Source organism: Ceratotherium simum, chromosome 6 (assembly GCF_057802395.1).
Source record: "Ceratotherium simum simum isolate JZ-2026a chromosome 6, ASM5780239v1, whole genome shotgun sequence".
Classification (NCBI taxonomy): Eukaryota; Metazoa; Chordata; class Mammalia; order Perissodactyla; family Rhinocerotidae; genus Ceratotherium; species Ceratotherium simum.
The window spans coordinates 70,094,119-70,115,127 of record NC_141905.1 but is presented as its reverse complement, the minus strand read 5'-3'; the positions used below and the strand labels follow the sequence as shown (position 1 = coordinate 70,115,127).

The following is a 21,009-nucleotide window of genomic DNA, read 5'->3' as shown; positions in this document are numbered from 1 at the left end:
GCCTTTTCCAGGATGTTTTATAGTTAGAACAACACTATATGTAGCTTTTTCAGATTGGCTTCTTTCATTTAGCAATGTGCATTTAAGGGTCCTCCAGGTCTTTTCGTGACTTGATAGTTCATTTCTTTTTATCACTGAACAACACTCCACTGTATGAGTGTACCACAGTTTATTCATTCATTTATTGAAGGATATCTTGGTCGCTTCCAATTTTTAGCAATTGTGAATAAAAAAGCTAAAACCACTTTGTGTGCAGTTTATTGTGTGGACATAAGTCTTCAACTCATTTGGGTAAATAACTAGGAGCATGACTGATAGATTTGTATGGTAAGACTACCTTTAGTTTTGTCAGAAACTGCCAACTGTCTTCCAAAGTGGCTATACCATTTTGCATTCCCACCAGCAACAAACGAGAGTTTGCATGAGCATTTGGTGTTGTCCATGTTTTGGATTTTAGCCATTCTAATAGGTATGTAATGGTGGTGGTTGTATTCTGAAAGTATAGCTTTACAGGATATAACATAGCTTTATGGAAAAGCAATAATAATGTGACAGTGTTTGCCCTCAAAAAACTTAGAATCTATTCTGGAAAATTAGGCTCTACATAAAAATATAACAAAGAGCAGAATGTTGTAAACATAAAATAGGAGGTATATACACATACACAAAGTGATGAGTAAATAGAGACGCAAAATAGGTGGATTGAAAAAAGCCAGACTTTAAAAGATGGTTCAGAACTACCTGGATATTCCAAGAAAAAGAAATAATATGAGGAAAATAGGGAGGCAAAAAAATCATGGGCTTAGCAATTTCTTTGCTGGGCATATATTCAACAAAAATGAGTCCACATGTTTACCAAAAGACTTGCATTACTATAACATAGTAGCACGATTTGTATTAGCCCCAAATTAGAAACTACCAAACAACAGTAGAATGGATAAATTGTGCTATAGTCACACTATGGAATATTATGCAGTAATGAGAATGAACAATCTTAACTACCTACACCAATATGATGAATAATGCCAAGTGGAAGAAGTCGAACACAAAAACATACATATATTATGATTCCACTTATATAAAAACAAGGAAAATTAATGTACATTGGTAGAAGTCAGGATACTAGGTTACCCTCGACAGGAATAGTGACTGAAAGAGGAGTTTCCCAGGTGGTCTTGAGGTTCTATTTTTTAAGTTGGATACTGCTTACATAGTTTGTAAACAATCTTGAGCTGTAATATCAATAAAAAGTTAAAAAAAAAAAAAACAGTCTCTGGCTCAAGCCCCTGCTTTGGACATTGCTTAATCCAAACCATGGCAGAAAAACAGAAAAAGGCATTTCTTAAATTTGTATTAGATGCATGATCTTCAACATATTTTAGTAAAATGTGTTTCTCTATGGAAGTTCTCTCAAGTCTAAACCATTTCCACTTTGAAAAATTTATTTTCCTTTTGTCCTGTCTTCAGAGGAGCCAAGACTGCAGACTGTATCCAAAACTTTTTAAGCATGACATTACTCTATTTCCAGACAATGAAGCATGCTGGACATACCCCTTCCCTTCTCAAAGATGATAACACTGACTAGATTCCTGTTGGATTCTTCCTTCTATTTCTCTAAGCAACACAGTCTCCCAGGTTACTCTAATATATTAAACTGATTTTCATTTTGTGATAGAGAAAGACAGTCTTCCACATGCAAAAAGCAGTGGAACACGTGGCCCCTGATATCGAGAAGTTAGATAGCTGGGATGTAAAACTAAAGTTCAAACAAGAGAAGAGCAATTTTAGAAGGAAAAAAGGTTTTTTTCCCCATTCTGGAGACTGCAAGTAATTATAATGCTTAAAATAACAAATTCCTGAGATTATTTGGCACTTTTCTAAGTTTCTCATTTTTTTCACATCTTAGTTTAGAATAATCTTTGACTTTTATCAATTATGTTAAAAATATTTTATATATGGCTTTGTTCACAGCAGAAGCTTAACGAGCATCTGATTAAATAAATGAAAAAACTAAACCTGTGGCGTTTGATCAGTAACAGAGGAACATTATTATACAACCATTTGAATATACTATGTCCCTAAAACATAACAGAAGATAAATTATTGCTATAAGAGCATTAATTCAGTCAGTCAGACAAAAAATTCTTATGTGTGCATTCTTTTTATCAGGTACAATACTAGGCACTAAAGATATAAAGAGACTATAATATACACAATACTGTTCTCATGAAATTCAAAATTAGTAGGAGACTATATGTGATTTGAGGGAGGCTAGAGAGGGCCCTGCTTATGAAACCTTACCATTCAAGAGCCATTCTTCTTGATCTTCAAGGCCATTCATGGTCAAAGTTCTTTATCTCTAAGGTGACCATCTCATTCACTTATTAGGCACCTACTGGAGATTCAGCGGTGAACAAAACAAAGTCTCTATTCTCATGGAGCTCACATTCTAGGGTGCATGGAATGGGGAATCAGAAAATAAGGAAATGAAGTGATAATTGCTGCAAACAAAGATAAAGCAGGGAAAGGAAGTTGGAAATAAGAGTGTTGAGAGGGGAAACAATGTGTACCTTTGAACTGAAACACGGCATGGGAGGGGATATAAGAAAAAAGGGGAGGGGAAGAGGAAGGGAAAGGGGAAGAGAAGAGATCTGGAGTATTAAATATCAAACTAAGGAATCTGGAACTTTTTGATCAGATAATCAAGTACAATTAAGTTTTTGAGCAAAGCATGATAATCAGAATGCTGTACTAAAAAAAACTATTTTCTCATAAATTTGAATGGATGGATTGGAGAAGGCAGAAATAGGAAGCACAGTCTATTAGGAAGCTACTGCAATCAGCCCACATGAAATAATATGAGGGCCTACACTAAATCAATAGCAGTTGAATGAACAGGCCCACTACAAAAGCAAATAAGAGAGGTGGAAAAAGCAACAGGAGTACTATAAGAACAATGATTCTCAAATTATACACAGTGAAGGCCCAGTTTTTGGGTTTTGTTTTCCCCCCAATTGGTTGTGGACCAACATTTTGTAAAATACAAAACTGCATGCTTGGATGTCCCAACAATGTCAAATTGTTCTACAAGATTCTAAATGCTTACTTTAAATTTCTGTTCTTAACTGGTGACAAACTGGTAACAAAAATTTGGTGGTCCAGAACCTGTCTGGTACATAGGCCATACCTTGACTAGAGCTAAAAAAGAAAAAAAAAAAAAAAAAAAACCTTCTGATTCCAAGATCTTGAACCTGGGTTTACAGAGAAGACAATGATGCAATTAAGAGAGAGAAACAGAATACAAAAGGAAGACAAGTTTTTAGTGAAAAGTTATCCCTTGACCACACTGAATGTGAGATATTAGTAAGACATCTAGGTAAAATATCTAATGGTTAATCAGGGAAAAAATAAAACACACAGGTTTAAAGAAAACATTATCATGATAGAACATTTTTGTCCTAAAGAGAGAGTTGGGGTTAATATCTGCCAAGAGTCAAATATTGGGCTTCCGGCTAATGGTAATGGTGGAGTCTTGGATAAAATATTTAAACTCTGAACAAATTATTTTAAAAAACCCTGTATAAAAGCATGCAGAGACCAAAAGCAGGTAGAAAGTGGAAGGAATTCAACTCTCGCAAAAAGGGAACTATGGTAGGCAGACTTTAAGATGGTGCCAATGACCCTACCTTGTATAACTGTATACACTGTATAATCACCTCTCCCCTTGAGTGTGGGCTAAACTTAGTGACTTGCTTCTAATGAATAGAACATGGCAAAGGTGATGAGATGTCACATCTGTGATTAGGTTACAAAAGATTGTGACTTCCATCTTGCCAGCACTGTATTGCCTTCTCAACTTGCACCCTTTAATGAAGCAAGCTGTCATGTTGGAGAGGCCCATGTAGCAAAGAACTGAGGGCACTCTCCAGCCAACGGTCAGCAAGAGTTCTTACTCCTTAGTCCAACAACTGGGCAGGAACTGAATGCTGACAACACCACATGAGCTTGGATGTGGATCCTTTCCTAGACAAGCCTTCAGATGACACCCCAGCCCTGGCTAACACCTTGACTGAGGTTTCTCTTCAGGGTGAGAAACCCTGAAGCAGAAGATCCAGTTAAGCTGTGCCTGATTCTGAACTACAGAAACCGTAGATAATAAATAAGTGTTGTTTTAAGAGCTATGTTTTAGAGTAATTTGTTACACAATAGTAGATAACTAATGTAGAGGAATCACACTGAGTGAGATCCACATTTTTAAGGCCTTTACCATGAAGCTAACCATGAAGCTAACCACAAATCTGCCTGTAAAATAAATCTCAAATAGAAAGCCAGAGTCCTCTTGGCCTGAGAAGCCGGAGGACAAGGTTCAGGGTTATGACAGTGGCTGGAATTCAAGGTTGGATACCCTGGAAAGGAGGAAACCACAAAAAAGTGGGGTCCCAAATCTGCATACAGACACCCCTCAAATCCTTGACTGACTCCAAAAATACACCTATGGGTGAGAAGACTGCAAGGAGCCCAGGGGAAAACAACAACAGGAAGGCTAAAAGAGCTGAGCAGCGATTTTGACAGCTACCATCTGTAGTGGGTAAGATTTTGGAATTTCAGTCCTGCCAAGGTAGAGGGGTCAGGAGACAGAATCCCAAAAGGGCCATACTATAGGAGTAAAGACAATATCTCAAGACTAATTTGCACTGAGTTTAAGGACACAACTAAATAGAACCACCCTAAGAGAGCTAAATCCAAGACTCTACAAGGTCAAAAAGACTCAGTAGTAATTTAATTACCTACCAGAATAAAATTTGACATTTTTCAGAGGACAATAACAGAATCCACAGTCATTATAATATTAACCACTTATACTATACAATCAAGAGTTATTGACTTCCATTTCTGGCCATGATACAACTAGACAATGGAAAGTATATGAGAAAATGGTTTGTAGACAGTAAACAACAGCCATACATGACTATGATCCCTGATATAAAGGAAAGAAACTATATGAGCATTATGACTGCCCCAGGTTATTGCCTATAGGCATGATCCGGGCCATAAAAAAGCAGGGAAGGACTACTGAACAAAAGCCAACAGTCTTACTGAGTTGTGGCAAAAAATCAGAGTGTAGGAAGGTCCAGGTGGCTAGAATTTGGGGGGCAGAATTTGAGAGATAAGAGAGAAGCAAAAAGAGAGATCTGTGCAATCTGCAGAAAAGTCCCTTTGAGTCTTTGCCTAAGTACTGACCTGCATATATGTGAAAAGAAATTACCAGAGGCTGAGCAAAGAACCAGCAGAAAGCAGCAGCCCAAACAATTCCCAGCGATCGCACAGGCTGGGAATAGTCTGAGTGCCTAACAGTCAGAAAGAAAAGACCTCATAATATACAGTGTCATCAGAGAGAGTCCTCAGAAAGGCATCGCCTTAGCAGTGGGGCTAAATTAGATCCAGACTAAAGGCTGCTCTGAAACCACCATAAAAAAGCTTAAAAGCCAGCCACAAAAGGATCAAACTGACTCCAGGTAACTTAACTGTATGCCAGAACAAAGTCTAGCACTATTTAAAGGAATACAACAAAATCTAAGATCCAACAATGTAAAAATTATAGTGCTGGACACCCAATCAAAAATTATCAAGCATGCAAAGAAACAGGAAAATATCATCCACAACGAGGAGAAAAATCATTCCATAGGATAGACAGAAATAAAACAGATGATGGAACAGAAGACACAGACATTGAAAAAGTTATTAAAAATAAGATCCATATGTTCAAGAAAGCAAAGAAAACTGGAACAAAACTGACACCCAAATGGAATGTACAGAGGTAAAGAATACAATATCTAAAATTAAAATTTCATTGCATAGGATTAACAATAGATTTAGATACTAAAAGAAATGATATATAGCAATAGAAAAAATAGCAGTAAAAACAATCTAAAATACACACAAAAATGAATAGAACATCAATGACCTAAATGACAATTAAAGAGATATGATACATATAATATACATGTAGTTAGAGATCCATAGACTAGAAAAAGCAAAGAAGGAGCCAAAAAGAGGGGAAAATTTCAAGAAATAATGGCCAAAATCTTTCCACTTTTGATGAAAACCATAAACCCACAGATCTAAGAAGCTCATAAACTTCAAGCAGAAGAAACATGAAGAAAACCAGAGGCACACTATAACCAAAGTGCAGGGACAAAGAAAAAATATTAAAAATATACAGAGAAAAAAAGACTTAACACAGAAATAAAGATAAGAATAACAGCAACACTCTTGTCAGAAACATAAACTAGGCAAGTTAGGAAAAAAAATACGAGAAATATCTTTAAAACTGAAAGGAAAAAAAGCTGTCAAAATAGAATTCTATACCAGGAAAAACAGCTTTCAAAAACGAAAGCAAAATAAAGTCTTTCAGACAAACAAAAGCCTAGAGAATTCATTATGAGCAAACCTGCACTACAATATACACGTATTAAAGGAAGTTCTTTGGGCAAAAGGAAAATAGATAGAAATTCAGATCTACACAACAACAAAAAGTCCTAGAAGTGGTAAACACATGGGTAAATATAAGATTTTTTTCACATTTTTTAATCTCTTTAATACATAACTGAAAAGGATGATGGCATGCCAAAAGGCACAGGAACTAACCTAAAAGAGTCACAATAACCAAAGGTGGACCAATTCGAGCAACAAAATGATAAATATTGGATTGAAACCTATAGACTAGAATAAACAAATCCAGATTGATATAATTAAGTAATTGAATAAATAAATAAATGAGGGAGAAGGGACAGCTCTTCCTTATAGAAGAATTTCAATTAATAAATGCAAAAGGAAAGAGGGAAATATAAAAATATCATCACTAGAATATAGTAATAATTGTTTCAGGGAAGATCCACCAATGAATGCTAAAATTCATGAGCACAAGATTAAGGAAAAACAAGACATTGGCATAGTCTAAAACCAGTACTTCAAGATAATTATTAATTAAAAGAAAAAATTACTAATCTTAAAGTGAGGCAGCACAGCAGAAACCACCATAATCAAGCAGTCAAGGTCAAAATCATCAGTAATGAGACACATTAACATCATGTATCTCTTGATATGATTCACTGGAAAGGCACCACAATCACCTCTGCGGTATTGTTGCCAAAAACGCAAAACCTCAAACTAGTCATGAGAAAACATAATGCAAACAAAAAATGAGTGAAATGTTACATAATATGTAAGCAGTACTCTTCAAAAGTATCAACATCATGAAAGCACAGACTTTCAGTCTTTCCAACTGTCACAAGTTGGAGGAGACTAACGGCACATGACAATTAAATGTAATGTGGGATTCTGTAACAGAAAAAGGAAATTACTGGAAAAACTGGTGAAATCCGAATAAAATTTATAGTTAATAGCATTGTACCAATGTTAATTTCTTGGTTTTGATCAATGTACAATGGCTACGTAGGATGTTAATTTTAGGGGAAGCAGGGTTAAGGGTCTATGAGAACCCTCACTGGTTTTGCAACTTTTCTGTAAGTCTAAAATTTGTTCAAAACAAAAAGCTTAAAAAAGATAGTTAAAAAAGAAAAAACAATAGCAATGTATTATTATGGGATTTATAACACATGAAGAAGTAAAACGTATGACAATAATTGCACAAAATATGAGAGAAGTAGGAGAGCTCTACTGTAAGGTTCTTAGGCTATATGTGAAGTGGTATAATATTATTATTATTTCAATGTTGACTGTGTTATGATATGTACCGTAAATACTAGAAGAGCAGACACTAAAAGTAACAAAGATGTATAACTAATATGCCAACAGTTGAGATAAATGGAATTTATAAAAAAATACTCAATTCAAAAGAAGGCATGAAATGAGGGAAAAAAGGAATAAGTAACAAATGGCACAAATGGAAAATAAATAGCCAGATGGTAGATTTTAACCCAAGCATATTGGTAACTATATTAAATGTAAATGGTCTAAACTCTTCAGTTAAGGCAAAAACTGTCAGACAGGATAAAAACACAAGACCTAACTATATGCTGTCTACAAGAAACCACTTTAAATATAAAGACACAAAAACGTAAAAGAATAGAAAAAAATATAAAATGAAAGCACCAATCAACAAGGAAGCTGGAATGGCTGTATTAATATCAAATAAAATAGAATTTAGAAAAAGAAATATTACCAGAGAAAAAAACAGCCATTTTACAACGATACATCACCTCATCAGGAAAAAAAAAATCCTAAGTATATATACAACTAATAACAAAGTTTCAAAATACAAGATGCCAAAAATAATAGGACTAATAGGAGAAAGACAAATTTATTTATTTTGGTGAGGAAGATTGGCCCTGAGCTAACATCTGTGCCAATCTTCCTCTATCTTCGTACATGGGATGCCTCCACAGCATGGCTGATGAGTGGTGTAGGTCTGCTCCCGGGATCCAAACCCATGAACCCCGGGCCACCGAAGCAGAGCGTGGGAACTTAACCACTACGCCACTGGGCTGGCCCCAACAAATCTTTTATAGTTGGATATTTCGACACTCATTTCTCACTAACTGAAGGAAAAAATAGACAGGAAATCGATAGGAGTATAGAAGAAATAAATAACATTATCAACCAACTTGACCTTCCTCCAAAGAGGAAGCAGATGTTTTCAACTGCATATAGAACATTTACCAAAATAGATCATATTTTATAAGTCACTAACAAAAAACATCTGAAAACATCTCTTAAATACTTGGAAATTGAACAATTCATTTCTAAACAATCCATGAGTTGAGAAGAAATTACAAGAGATATTTAGAAAATATTTTGAACTGAATAATAATAAAAAGACAACAGATCAAAATTTGTGTGCTGCTGCTAAAATAGTATTTGAAGGTAGATTATAGCTATAAATGCTTAAATAGTGAAAAGAAGAAAGGTCTGAAATCAATCTAACAACTTAAGTTGACAAAGAAGAGCATATTAAACCTAAAGTTAATAAGGAACTAAATAATAAAGAGCAGAAAACAAAAAAAAGAAAGAAAACAGAAAGATAATAGAAAAGGAAAAAACAAAAGCAGTTTTCTTGAAAAGACCAATAAAATTGATACACCTCTAGCCAGGCCGGTCAAGCAAAGAGAGAAGACCCAAATTACCAGTATCAGCAATGAAAGGGGGACATGATTACACATATTACAGACATTCAAAGAATAAAAAAGGACTACTATAAACTTTATGCCCCAAAATTCAACAAATTATATAAAACAGAAAAGTGCTTGGACAGATTCAAACTACAAAATTCAATTGAGAAGAAATAGAAAACCCAAATAACTCTACGTCTATTAACTAAATTAAATTAGTAATTTAAAACCTTCCTACAAAGAAAACCCCAGTGCCAGACTGCATAAATGATAAATTCTTCTGTACATTTGAGGAAATAATACTAATTCTTTAAATACTAATTCTCTCTAAATAATATTAATACTAATTCTCTCTAAATAATATTAATACTAATTCTAACACAAACTCTTCCAGAACATAAAAAAGGAACACTTCCCAACTCATTCTACAATATGAAGGCAGCATTACCCTGATAACAAACCATTACAAAAAAGAAAAAAAGAGAATTACAGATCAATGTCCATGATAATATATATGCAAAACTCCTTAACAAAATTTAGTAAATGTAGCAACATATAAAAAGGCCCTATTAAAATGTAGCTAGTAGGCACTCAAATATTGGTCAATAAATAATTTAGGTTTGTTTCATAAGTTGTGACTTTCCCTACACTATCATTTGATTCACATTAAGGATGCTTATATTTTAAAAATAACTCTTGTTCCTGAACTTACAGGGATATTTTTCAAACATTCAAAAGTTTAGCTCTATAAAAATCACATCAAATCTCACTAAAATACATTTGCAAAACTATATAATTAACAAGGGCTGGAAATACCTATCACACAAGCTTGAACAGATTATGGGACTTCCAGGTCAGAATTTATAATATTACATTATATAAATTTGTCTTATAGGCTTAATTCTCCCTCTGATTGCAAAGACGTCAGCAGCTCTTCTAAGCAAGTGCTCCCGCAATTAGCAACATGGACAACAGTGTCTATATTCCTTTGAATGGGTAGCATGCTGTCTTTAGAGTACAATGATTGCCCTCTTCCCCACACCACACCAGTGGGAAGTCAACGGTATCCTCTGATCCTATCAAATCCTTCTAAGATGGCTCAAGTGCTCTTTTCTCTCTTACTGGCTCCTTTAGCAATAATAACTTTTCCAGGGTTTTGTTGTTTAGTGCAAAACCTGACAATTTGATAACAATAACCTAAGTTAACTTCATTTCTAGGTACCTAGGTTTCTTGCCGATTCCCGGTCAAACGAGTTATTTATTAACAACTATGAATTCCCTGTCCTGATTTCTCTTTCCTGCCAAACTAAGTTACTCATTAGCACTTGCACAAAACACTCAAATGAGATCATTAAATAATGTTACCTGGACCATGAAAGCAACTGTATCATCCCTGGCAGTCCCAGAAGAATGTCAAGAATTTTAGGGACTAAGGGTTACAATTTGAGTTAATACTGAGAAATAGGTAACAATACTGGGCTTCATTAAATTTACTTCAAGCCACATTTATTGAAAACCTACCATTTATTGTCTATAAAATTTTATAGAAAATTTCATAATAAGATGTTAAAATCTCTAAGGTCCTTCAACATTTTTAAAAAATACTGATTCTGGTCTTTGTATTTTTATATATAGATATTGATTGTATGTATAGATTTATTATATGTGGATTACATATATCACTTGACTTATAAACTATAACACTGGAGTACTGCAGTATAGTAGGAAATTGACTTTGTTTTCAATAAATGTTACTGAGTCAAATGTATAAAGAAAAAATTTGCTGATTCTAATTTCTCATACATCTGAATGCTGCGAGAGTTGTTTTTTAAATGGGTAAAAATTACCTGGGTTCTCAAAAAGCACACACTTGAATATATCAGATCATTCTCCTAGGCAAAAGGGGTTAATTTGACAAATTCACATGAAATTGCATACTATATAAATGATGTAGCATTTTATCGAATAATGTAGGAAGAATAGACTTTTAAAAAATATTCCCTCTAACTTGGCTGTTTTTATAAATAATAATAAATAAGGGGTAACCTTTAAAGAAAGATAAGAAATTCTAAACTAACCTATAATTCAACAAAAGAAAATAAATTGTAGGAATATTAGTAAGAGACAAAGATGGAATTTATTTCAAAGACCAACCATTTCCTTTCTAGAAGAAAATTTCTTGAAATTTCATTGTCCAGAGTTTCCTGAACTAAGTTGATTAATTATTCAAACTGAGTAACTGATAGCCCTCACTCTAATCTACCCAGGCAAAAAAAAAATTTACAAAAGCACATCTCTAACATGAAACTCAAAGGATGGGGAGGGAGGCGGTTATTTCCTGTTTCCCCTCTGAAAACACAATTTTTTGACTGTCTTGGTGTACAGTGAAGAGTCTCTCTCAAGACTACAAATGGTAAAAGGAGGCATGGGCAAGAAGAATAGAACTCTGCCCTATAAAAGAAAGCAGTGACTAAGGTTTCCAAATATCTACTTAACACAAAAAGATAGAACATTTACTTTATTTGTCCATGCCTTATCATACAAAAGGAGAAAAGTAAGTAAACGTTACAAAAGGAAGAGTTTTCTTGGCTACTCTGTGATATATTATCTCTGGCTCTTCAGAGGCTTACATTTACTGTCTGTTCAATATCCTTTTACTGTTTTCTGCCAGTGTTCACTCATGTGAATATGTATCACTGGAATCAAATCACATGGTATTAATAAAGATGCCATTCATGCTTAAACAGATAGATGTTATTTTAATATAATGTCCCTATAAATGCAGCAGCACAGCACAATCTTGTGTAATGGCTAAATTCCAAATATATTATTTAAACTAACTAGTAGGCTATATTTCAAAAACTTCTAATTTCTCATATTCCTCAAATACACTGCTAAACACAAACTGGATGACTGAAAGTGGTATGCTCATAGAAACAACAGAGAATATAATAAACATTTAATACGCATAATATAATATATATCTATAATAATGTGGATCTACTACGTAAAATGGAAGTTTAACAAAATGATAATTAGCATATCTTTTGAATTATAAATTCTCTTGTTATGGGTTTCAGCAGTAAGTCAAATTACACTAAAGGTGAATAACACTTTAAAAAATGTCAAAGTTCCATTTTACTTGATCTTTGTGCATGGCTCTTATTCTGTAAACATTCTCAAAGGAGCTCAGGATCTTATTTTTTTGTAATTAAAAATGCAGTAAAACAAGATCTGTATCACAGAAAATAACTAGTTCTGTCTTTCCTTTATAATAAAAGATAGCTTTCAAGAATTAAAAACAAATCTATAGTCATCAGGGAACTACAAAGCAAAACCACAGTAAGATATCATTTCATACTTAACGAAATGGCTTTAATAAAAAAAGACAGAATAATAACAAGGATGTTGAGGATGTAGAGAAATCGCAATCTTCATACACTGCTGGTGGGAACATTAAATGGTGCAGCCACTTAGAAAAACAGTGTAGTAGTTTCTCAAAAGGTTAAACACAGAGTTTAGCACACGACTCAGTAATTTCACTTCTAGGTATATACCCAAGAAAAATGAAAACAAATGTCCACGCAAAAAGTTGTACACATATGTTCATGGTAATTTTATTCTTAATAGCAGAAAGTGGAAACAACTCAAATGTTCAACAACTGATGAATGGATAAATAAAATGTGGTATATTCATATAATGGAATATTATTCAGCAACAAAAAGGAATGAAGTACTGATACATGCTACAACCTGGATGAATCTTGAAAAATTAACGCTAAAAGAAGCCAGTCGCCAAAGACATATACTATACGATTCCATTTATACGAAATGTCCAGAATAAGGAAATCTATAGAAACAGAAAGTAGATTAGTGTTTGCCTAGGGCTAAGGGATTGGGATAAAATAGGGGTGGGGTGACTGCTAAAGGGTACAGAGTTTCTTTTTGGGGTGATAAAAGTGTTCTAAAATTGTTTGTGATGGTTGCACAACTCTGTGAACATACTAAAAACCATAGAATTATATACTTTAAACACGTGAATTATATGGTATGTGAATTATTTCTCAACTAAGCTAATATCCTCACCCATCAAAAAAAAAAAAACCTAACACAATGGCTCTCAATTGCAGCTACACACCGAATAATCCAGCTTATTCTTTAAAAGTACAGATTCCCTGGACCTGCCAGACCACTAAGTCATAATCTATGGGAGTGGGATCCACTTTTCTAGACTAGTAGCGTCAGTACAGTGAGACTTAGGTTGAAAATCTCACTCTGTCAACTTCCTAGCTGCATGATCTTCAGTAAAGTACCTAATTTCCCTACATTTTCAGTTCCTTCTTCAGTACAATGGAGGGAGAAGTACCTAGTTCACTGGGTTAGTCTAAGAATTTAATAAGATAATATACGTAAAGAATACCTGTATAGAACAGTATATGATATATGACATACTGTGCTCAAACAACAGCTATTCTTATTATTACAAATATGTTATTTTTACTGGACCTTTATTTTCTTATTCCCTATAAGGAAACAGATAATGCAGACTTCTGCAATGTTTGCCTCAAATCCACGCATCTACATTAAACCTTATGAATCTTAACTCCTTATAAAAAATATTAAGTTTTATTTTTAAAACAGTTTACTTTCTATCTGCTGCCCTGCTTGAAATAAAATAACATTTATGAAGTCACTGTTTTTACAGAAATACAGAAATTACAAGAACACAAACTTTAATAATATCACTAATGGTGGGAGGGTGCTCATTAATAAAATTCAATAGTTATTTTTAAAATTACAAACTTGGGAATAAAAGTCAAAAGATTAGGCCAGCAACAAATCAATCATTTAATTAAATAAAATTTGCCAATTTTAAAAAATACACTCACTTTTTAGTAAAAATGCTGTATCTATATGCTCAAGAACAAACTGAAGTAAATTTAAAATCCTATGAAATAATTTCTTGCTTAAGAAATGTATGTTCTTAATTCTCAGGTAATTTGATAACATCTCTATGGTAAAAAAAAATACTTAAAGAGAGACACTCACATGTATTAAAGCCAAAGTTTTAGGATCAAGTGTAATACATACACAAAACAATAATAAGAACAAAGACAGGAAATAACATTTTATATTTCTATATAATTCAGCGTTTCTTTTTCCAATAGCCTATAATTCTATTCCACAATGAGTCATACATACATGTCAAATTTTGACTGAATCTGGTACAAAATCAAAGGTCATTTAACAACCACATTCCTATCTGAAGACATGGACATGGAAAGGAGCATTTCCATTCCAATACCCTGAGAACATTTTAATATCTCATGAGTGAGTCATACTTTGTAAGCACTGTACATTGCTTGAGAAAATCTATCATGGGTTTTCTAAACACATTTAATTAAACCAAAATTAAATTAAGATTTTAAGTATCTGGTTAGAGTTAAATGTAGTAGAACACTATACCTAAAATTTATACTGCATCTTTTTCAAAGCTAAATAAAATTTTAAAAACATCATAGAATATTATATCGCTACAAAGCTCAAGAGCCCAAACAGAAAGTTTCCTTTATCATCCACTGTAAGACCAATGCTCAAAGCAATAATATATTTAATTTACCTGTTTTATTCAGAATAAATTCCCTTTTCATACAAAAAGAAAAGTTTCCTTAAAAAGTTGCATAATCCATTTTTGTCAATTTTTAAAAATTTTATAAAACGACAATACTTTTATCAATTTCTCAAAGTTGATGTCAATTGTTTACTATATTCCAAATCATTCTGAAATTTTTTCCCTAATTAAAAATATCAAAACTAATTTCTTTTTACTCACTTGTTTACACGTTTATTGCCTATCTTTTGTTCTATTATTATTCTTTTAAAAACATTTCCTTTGTTTCCATACAATTTAGCTTTGTATACAAAGACTAGAATGAAATCTACCAAAATGCTAATAGTGTTGCATTTATTATAGGTGACTTTTCTTCTACTTTTCTGTATTCTTGGATTATTTTTAATGAACATGTAAGTACTTCCAAAATGAAAAAAAATTTTTCAATTTTCTTATGACAGTGCTTTTTCACAAAGCTCTGATATGTCAATCTTTTGTAGTAAATTAGGTAGAAAAATGATGTGAATTTAAACAAACATTTTTCAGGTAAAGGGAAAATCAGAGAACGGGAAAATGTAGCCTTAATACATCTAATACAATTACGTACATAAAAACTTTTAAAACAGGTGGCAACAGCTTAAAAATTAGGCAAAAATTAGGCAAACATCTTGTTTTCTGCTTCAAATTCACTTTTACTCCAATGAAAATGCAAGATTATTAAGTTTGTGTGAAAAGGTCCAATTATACTATATTCTAACTTACTTTCTTAAGTCTATAAAATAATCTCAAATGATGTACAAATTAATATTGCTAAAACTGAATAAGTAACTATAAAAAAGATGGAAAAAAACCCAGCTGTCTTTAGGCAAATATCAGATATTTTCTGATATGGCAAAGCACTCAACAAAATTATTTAGCACAACAAATACTACAAATAATAATAGTAATCCAAGGCCTCTTACCAATTTCAGCAGGTAGTTGTTTGATTTTGTTCTCTCGAATGCTAAGCATGCTGAGTTTTGACAGGTTTTTGATGTCCTTTTCCACAGTAGTTATACGATTAAAGCGAAGGTAAAGAGTGGTGAGAGAATCTAGCCTATATACCACTGAAGGAATTTCTCTCAGTTTATTATGCCGTAAATCAAGCATCCGCAGCTTCTTCAAGTTATCAAGAGAGTCAGGCAAACTGGTAAGTGAATTTTCACTTAGAGCCAGTGTCATGAGATTTACTAGACAGCCCACTTCTGCTGGGAGGGACTGCAATTTGTTACTATATAAATAAAGTTCTGTTAATTGAATCAATTCTTTGATTGATGATGGCAATATATGTATAGACCTCTTGGATAAGTCCAAACGCATTGAATTCTCTTCCCGGCATTTGTTGAGCTCTTTAATCACTTCTGCATTGCTAGATTTTTTCCTAGTCCCAGGTGCTGGATTTGGCCGTTTGATCGTATTGTCAACTGAAAAAGCCACTCCTGGTTGGGCAGCACTGGAGTCCTTCTTTCCATCTTTGGCATCTTTCCCTTTGGTCTTAGGTTCTTTTTCTTTGCTCTCTTTCCCAAAACCTCCCGAGGCTTTTGCCTCCTTTTCTCTTTCCTTGGCTGATGGTACTTTGGGATCTTTCTCTTTACAGTCTTTTTCTTTTCCTAAACTACTACTCATGGTGACTCAAGCTTGGGCAAAAACTACATGAACTCCTTTTATTTTATTTGCCAACAACAGTAATTGGAATTCAAAGATGAAGAGACAAAGATCCTACACAATCAAAAAAGGTGTTGGCTTGCAGAAGTAATCACCATGGAGTAAGAGCCATCTGTTACATGTTGGATCTAAAAGCACTATGCCCATTTCTGATAACTCATTCCAAAAGGTGCTGGTCAATCAATGATGCATTAGAATTCCTGAAAAATAATACAAAGAGAGTATTAAATTACTTTAGATTATAATTTATATTAAGTAAATGGGCTCTGAAAAACAATCTTACTGACAATTTTGCCATTTCCCTATGATTTGATAACAGTAAATATTTACGAACACCTTTTATTATGCAAAAATCCATTGAAAACCTATAAAAATTAATAAGCCAGGCCCTACCTTTAAGGAATTTGCAATCAAACACGAAGATGTAAGATAAGTACACAAGTTACTACAGTATACAACCTTATAAGAGCTGAAACGTGGGAGAAATCACAACAGCAACTAATATTTGAGTGCTTCCTATATACAAGCACCACTGTAAGGAATTTACAAATATTAATTCATTTAATACATGTAATAGGCCTATGAAATTGTTATCCCTGTTTTATACATATGGACACTGAGGCATAGAAATATTTTTAAGTAACCAGCTTTGTGATCTTGGAAAAGTAACAGAGCTGAGATTCCAATGTAGGTAGTATATATCCACAGCCTATGTTCCTAACCACTACACTAAAACTGCTCTATCTGCAATTAATTACCAGATAGCTTTAGGTAACAGGAAGGATTTCAAAGGTGGTGGTGATAGAATGGAGAGCAATCGGACAAAAGAACAAAATGAACAAAATGAAATATATGTGGAGAACAGCAAATAGTTTGGGGAAAAGGACATTAAGAACCTGCACTTTAATAAGTACTGTAGGTGACTGTGATGCAGGCAGATCTAGGGATTACCTTTGAGAAACAGTAACAAAGAGCAATCTTCAATGATATCTATATTCTAGGAACTGGAAAAGTGAGAAGGATTCTTAATGGGTTCTTAAAAGTAGAAAAAGTTCACTGGTAAAATGACCAAAACGATTCACAAAGGCTGAAAAGATGAATAAAACCTTTGTGAAGGAGTCAGTCCTGCCTAGGCAATTGGAAATTTAAAATATAATTTTTATTTTGTGACTCTATTATTAATTTTATAACTAACTGATCTTTATCGGGTACTAGGGCTTAAAGACTAAAGACAAAATGATAACAGCTGATTAGCTTAAGAGGTTAAAAAAATTTTAATAAAATTTCATCAAACCATGAAAAGTATTTGATAGTCTAAGTGCACAGGATTGTGCTAAGAATTTCTATACAGAGGATATGAGTCCTACCCTATACAAAGTTACAGTTTAATTAGACAGCCAAAACACTCACATATGACAATTAAGTAACTGGCAAGATAGTATGTTATTAAATCCTCAGATGAGTGACATATGTTATAGCACTTTTGAGAAAACTAACAGTAGTGAGAAAGGTTGGGTACAGAAGTTCAGGCAAGTAAAGGAGAGATGGCAAATCATTCCAGATGGATATAATGAAAGGATAAGTTAGGCCTAGAATAGGGAATGAGCTTAGTTTGCCACAGGAAAGTGAAAAGGTGGGACTTGGCTGAAGCAAAGGGTCACAGGTGCAGGAACAATAGGAGCTGGGGAGAAGACAGATGATCTGCAAATTCCAGACTAGAGAGTTCGAATTTTATTGGCATATAAGAGTCTACGATTAAATAAACATGCTATTATTTGCTAGTACATCAGAAAAGCTAAAGCTCCCCACTACTCACCACCCCTTCAAAAAGAGAAAATAATTTTGAGCTACTAGCAAGAGACTAAGAAAAACTTCAGAGGTACTGATTCACAAAGTAATGATGGTGAGCCAAAATGAAAGCACATTTATTAAAACCATACAACAGTGAATAATGGAAGATATACAGAGCAGACGGAATACAGGAATGGCTTATCAATTCGTATTTATTATACAAGTTTATATTGTGATAATATACCAATATACTTGGTATATTATTATACCAAGTTTCTGAAAATCAAACTTCTATTTAGCAAGATATGTATGTACTGAATTTAAAAGGGTACTTTCTATGTAAGGATCAAGTGAGATGTATAAGGCATAAAAAATATAGATGTTAGGTATTAGAGAACAAGTCTATCCTCTTAAAAAGTATACTAGGAAAATTTTAAAGTTTCTGCTTACTTAAAAAATTAGATTTTAAAGCATTTTTGGGCGAGTTAAAAATAACACTTTCTTCAACACACTATTGGCATTTTTAAAGATAGAATCCTTGATCTCCTATTCCAGTGTTTCTCAAACTTCTCTAATGATAAAAACTAAAATAAAATAAACTTGGGATATTAGTTTAAAAAAACAAATTCCCAGGCTCTATCCTACACCACTGAATCAGAATCTTTAGGAGAGAGATCTAGGAAACATTTGTTTTAATAATAAATGTTTCAGCAAATGCTTATCAAGTTTGGGAAACAAATGGAAATTGAACACTGGTATATTTAATACTGTATTTCTTAAATATAATTCTAAAATAATGAAAATTGAGGGTAAAGGAGAGGGTGAGAAAAGAAACGGTATTAATGACAAAACAAGTTACTAATAATTTAAAGTACACATTGAAGTCTAAAGGGACTTCCCATAATCTATAAATACCATCCACTGTATCTAAAGTTCATACTATAGATACTTCGATGGTTTTCCTGCAATGGTGATGGATTTGAACTAAATGACCCCATTACTCATCCTGCAGCTCTTATACCTAAAGAGATTTACTGGTATATAGTTCAGTCACAGTTCATAATAATATAACTAGGCACAGAGAATATAATTTGGGCCTTGACATTATCACCATGCTTTACTCAAAGGAATTAACTAATTAACCAGGTTTGACTATTAACTAAAAAATGTTCACATCCAGTAAAACTATATTTTGTCTAGGAGAACTAACAAATGACTTGACTGCCCAAAATTAAGTTCTAGGTCTAATCCAGACCTGAATTAGGTGACACTGCTAAACTATTTTTGATGCAAAACACATACTGAGAGTAATATTTCATGTTTCTTGGAAATAAACTATTCAATAGTTTTTTTTGTTTTTGTTTTGTTTGCAGGGAAAGATTCGCCCTGAGCCAACATCTGTTGCCAATCTTCCTCCTTTTTTTTTCTTTTTTTCTTCCCCAAAGCACCAGTGCATGGTGGTATATCCCAGTTGTATGTCCTTCTAGTTCTTCTACGTGAGCCACCACCACAGCATGGCAACTGACAGATGGTGTGGTTCCGCGACCAGGAAACAAACCTGGGCCGCCCAAGTGGTAAGAGTGCCGAACTTGAACCACCAGACCATCAGGGCCAGCTCTCAACAGTTTTTGACCTCTTGAACTCTACAAGGTTTTGGGAGACAGGTACTTCTCCACAAAATCTGAATCTTGCCCCCACTTATGTAACAGAATATAACAGTACCCATTCTCAAAACGCTTAAAATCTAGTGAAAAGGCATAAAATTGCATCAATTAAGCTGAGGCTGGCAATGGTGTTTTTATACTGGGATCTTTACCACCCAAGATGACTCCTCTATTCCCCACCACCTAATAACTACTATATACGGAGCACCTGAATATGGGCTTTTTATCTTATTTCATATTCTCACAACCACATCAAGGAAGATATTAAATAAGTGTCTCTACTTATAACCAAGTTAGGTCCCTTGAGTCTATTTTACCATTAGTCCAAAATGACACCAAACAAGAAACTACCAACACCATTTGTTGGTAGAGGTCTGAGTTGAGCAATTTTTCTCTGGTACATAGCTATGTTCCAAATTATGAAAACTCTTAACTTCAAATTCCTAAGTAGAAGAGTTCCTCTATACCCAATTTACAGATGAGAAAACTGAGACATGAAAAGTCAGATACCTAATAAGTGAGGAAAAACTCAAAACCAGGTCTGTCTGATTCTAAAGCCCATGTATGTTCTTTCCACTATACCACGCTGTATTTCAAAGATAAGTATCCAAATCATAATTGTATGAGGATGTTGATTATAATAATTTAGGCCTCCAATACCTTCTAAGTCAGGAAAAGTCAACAAACTTTTCCTGTCAAGGGCCATATATTAAATACTTTAGGCTTAGTGGGCCAGATGAGTACCTGTAACAGAAACTGTCATTTTTGCATGAAAACAGCTGTAGACGATATGTAAATGAATAGGAGTAGCTGTGTTTCAATAAAACTTTACCAAAACAGGCCTCAAACTGGATTTGGCCCTCAGGCCACAGTTCTCCAACCACTGTCCCAAATCACTGTTTCAGATTTTAAATCATTCCTTTCAGGAACTATAACTTTTACGCAAATTGGATATAAAAATTTTTAAAAATAAATTTCCTTGTCTTGTAATATACTCACATTACTTTTAGCTGTTACTAAAATAGCTACAATTTCCTAAAATCTAAGGAGAGGAAGACTGGAGGAGAGAAGAAAGTGAGAAAGCACTAGTCTAATAAGATCTATTCTT

General features: G+C 33.7%; 1 protein-coding gene across 2 annotated transcripts in view; it reads right to left on the bottom strand.

The window, feature by feature from the left end:
• The window catches only part of SHOC2 (SHOC2 leucine rich repeat scaffold protein), a 95,622-nt gene that overhangs the window by 28,991 nt on the left and 45,622 nt on the right, over window positions 1–21,009 (bottom strand). For both annotated transcript variants that reach the window (XM_004428078.3, XM_087432575.1), the window contains exon 2: window positions 15,705–16,646. In XM_004428078.3, the coding sequence (XP_004428135.1) occupies window positions 15,705–16,407 (703 nt within the window). In that variant the 5' untranslated portion in view covers window positions 16,408–16,646. The remainder of the gene's footprint in view (window positions 1–15,704; window positions 16,647–21,009) is intronic.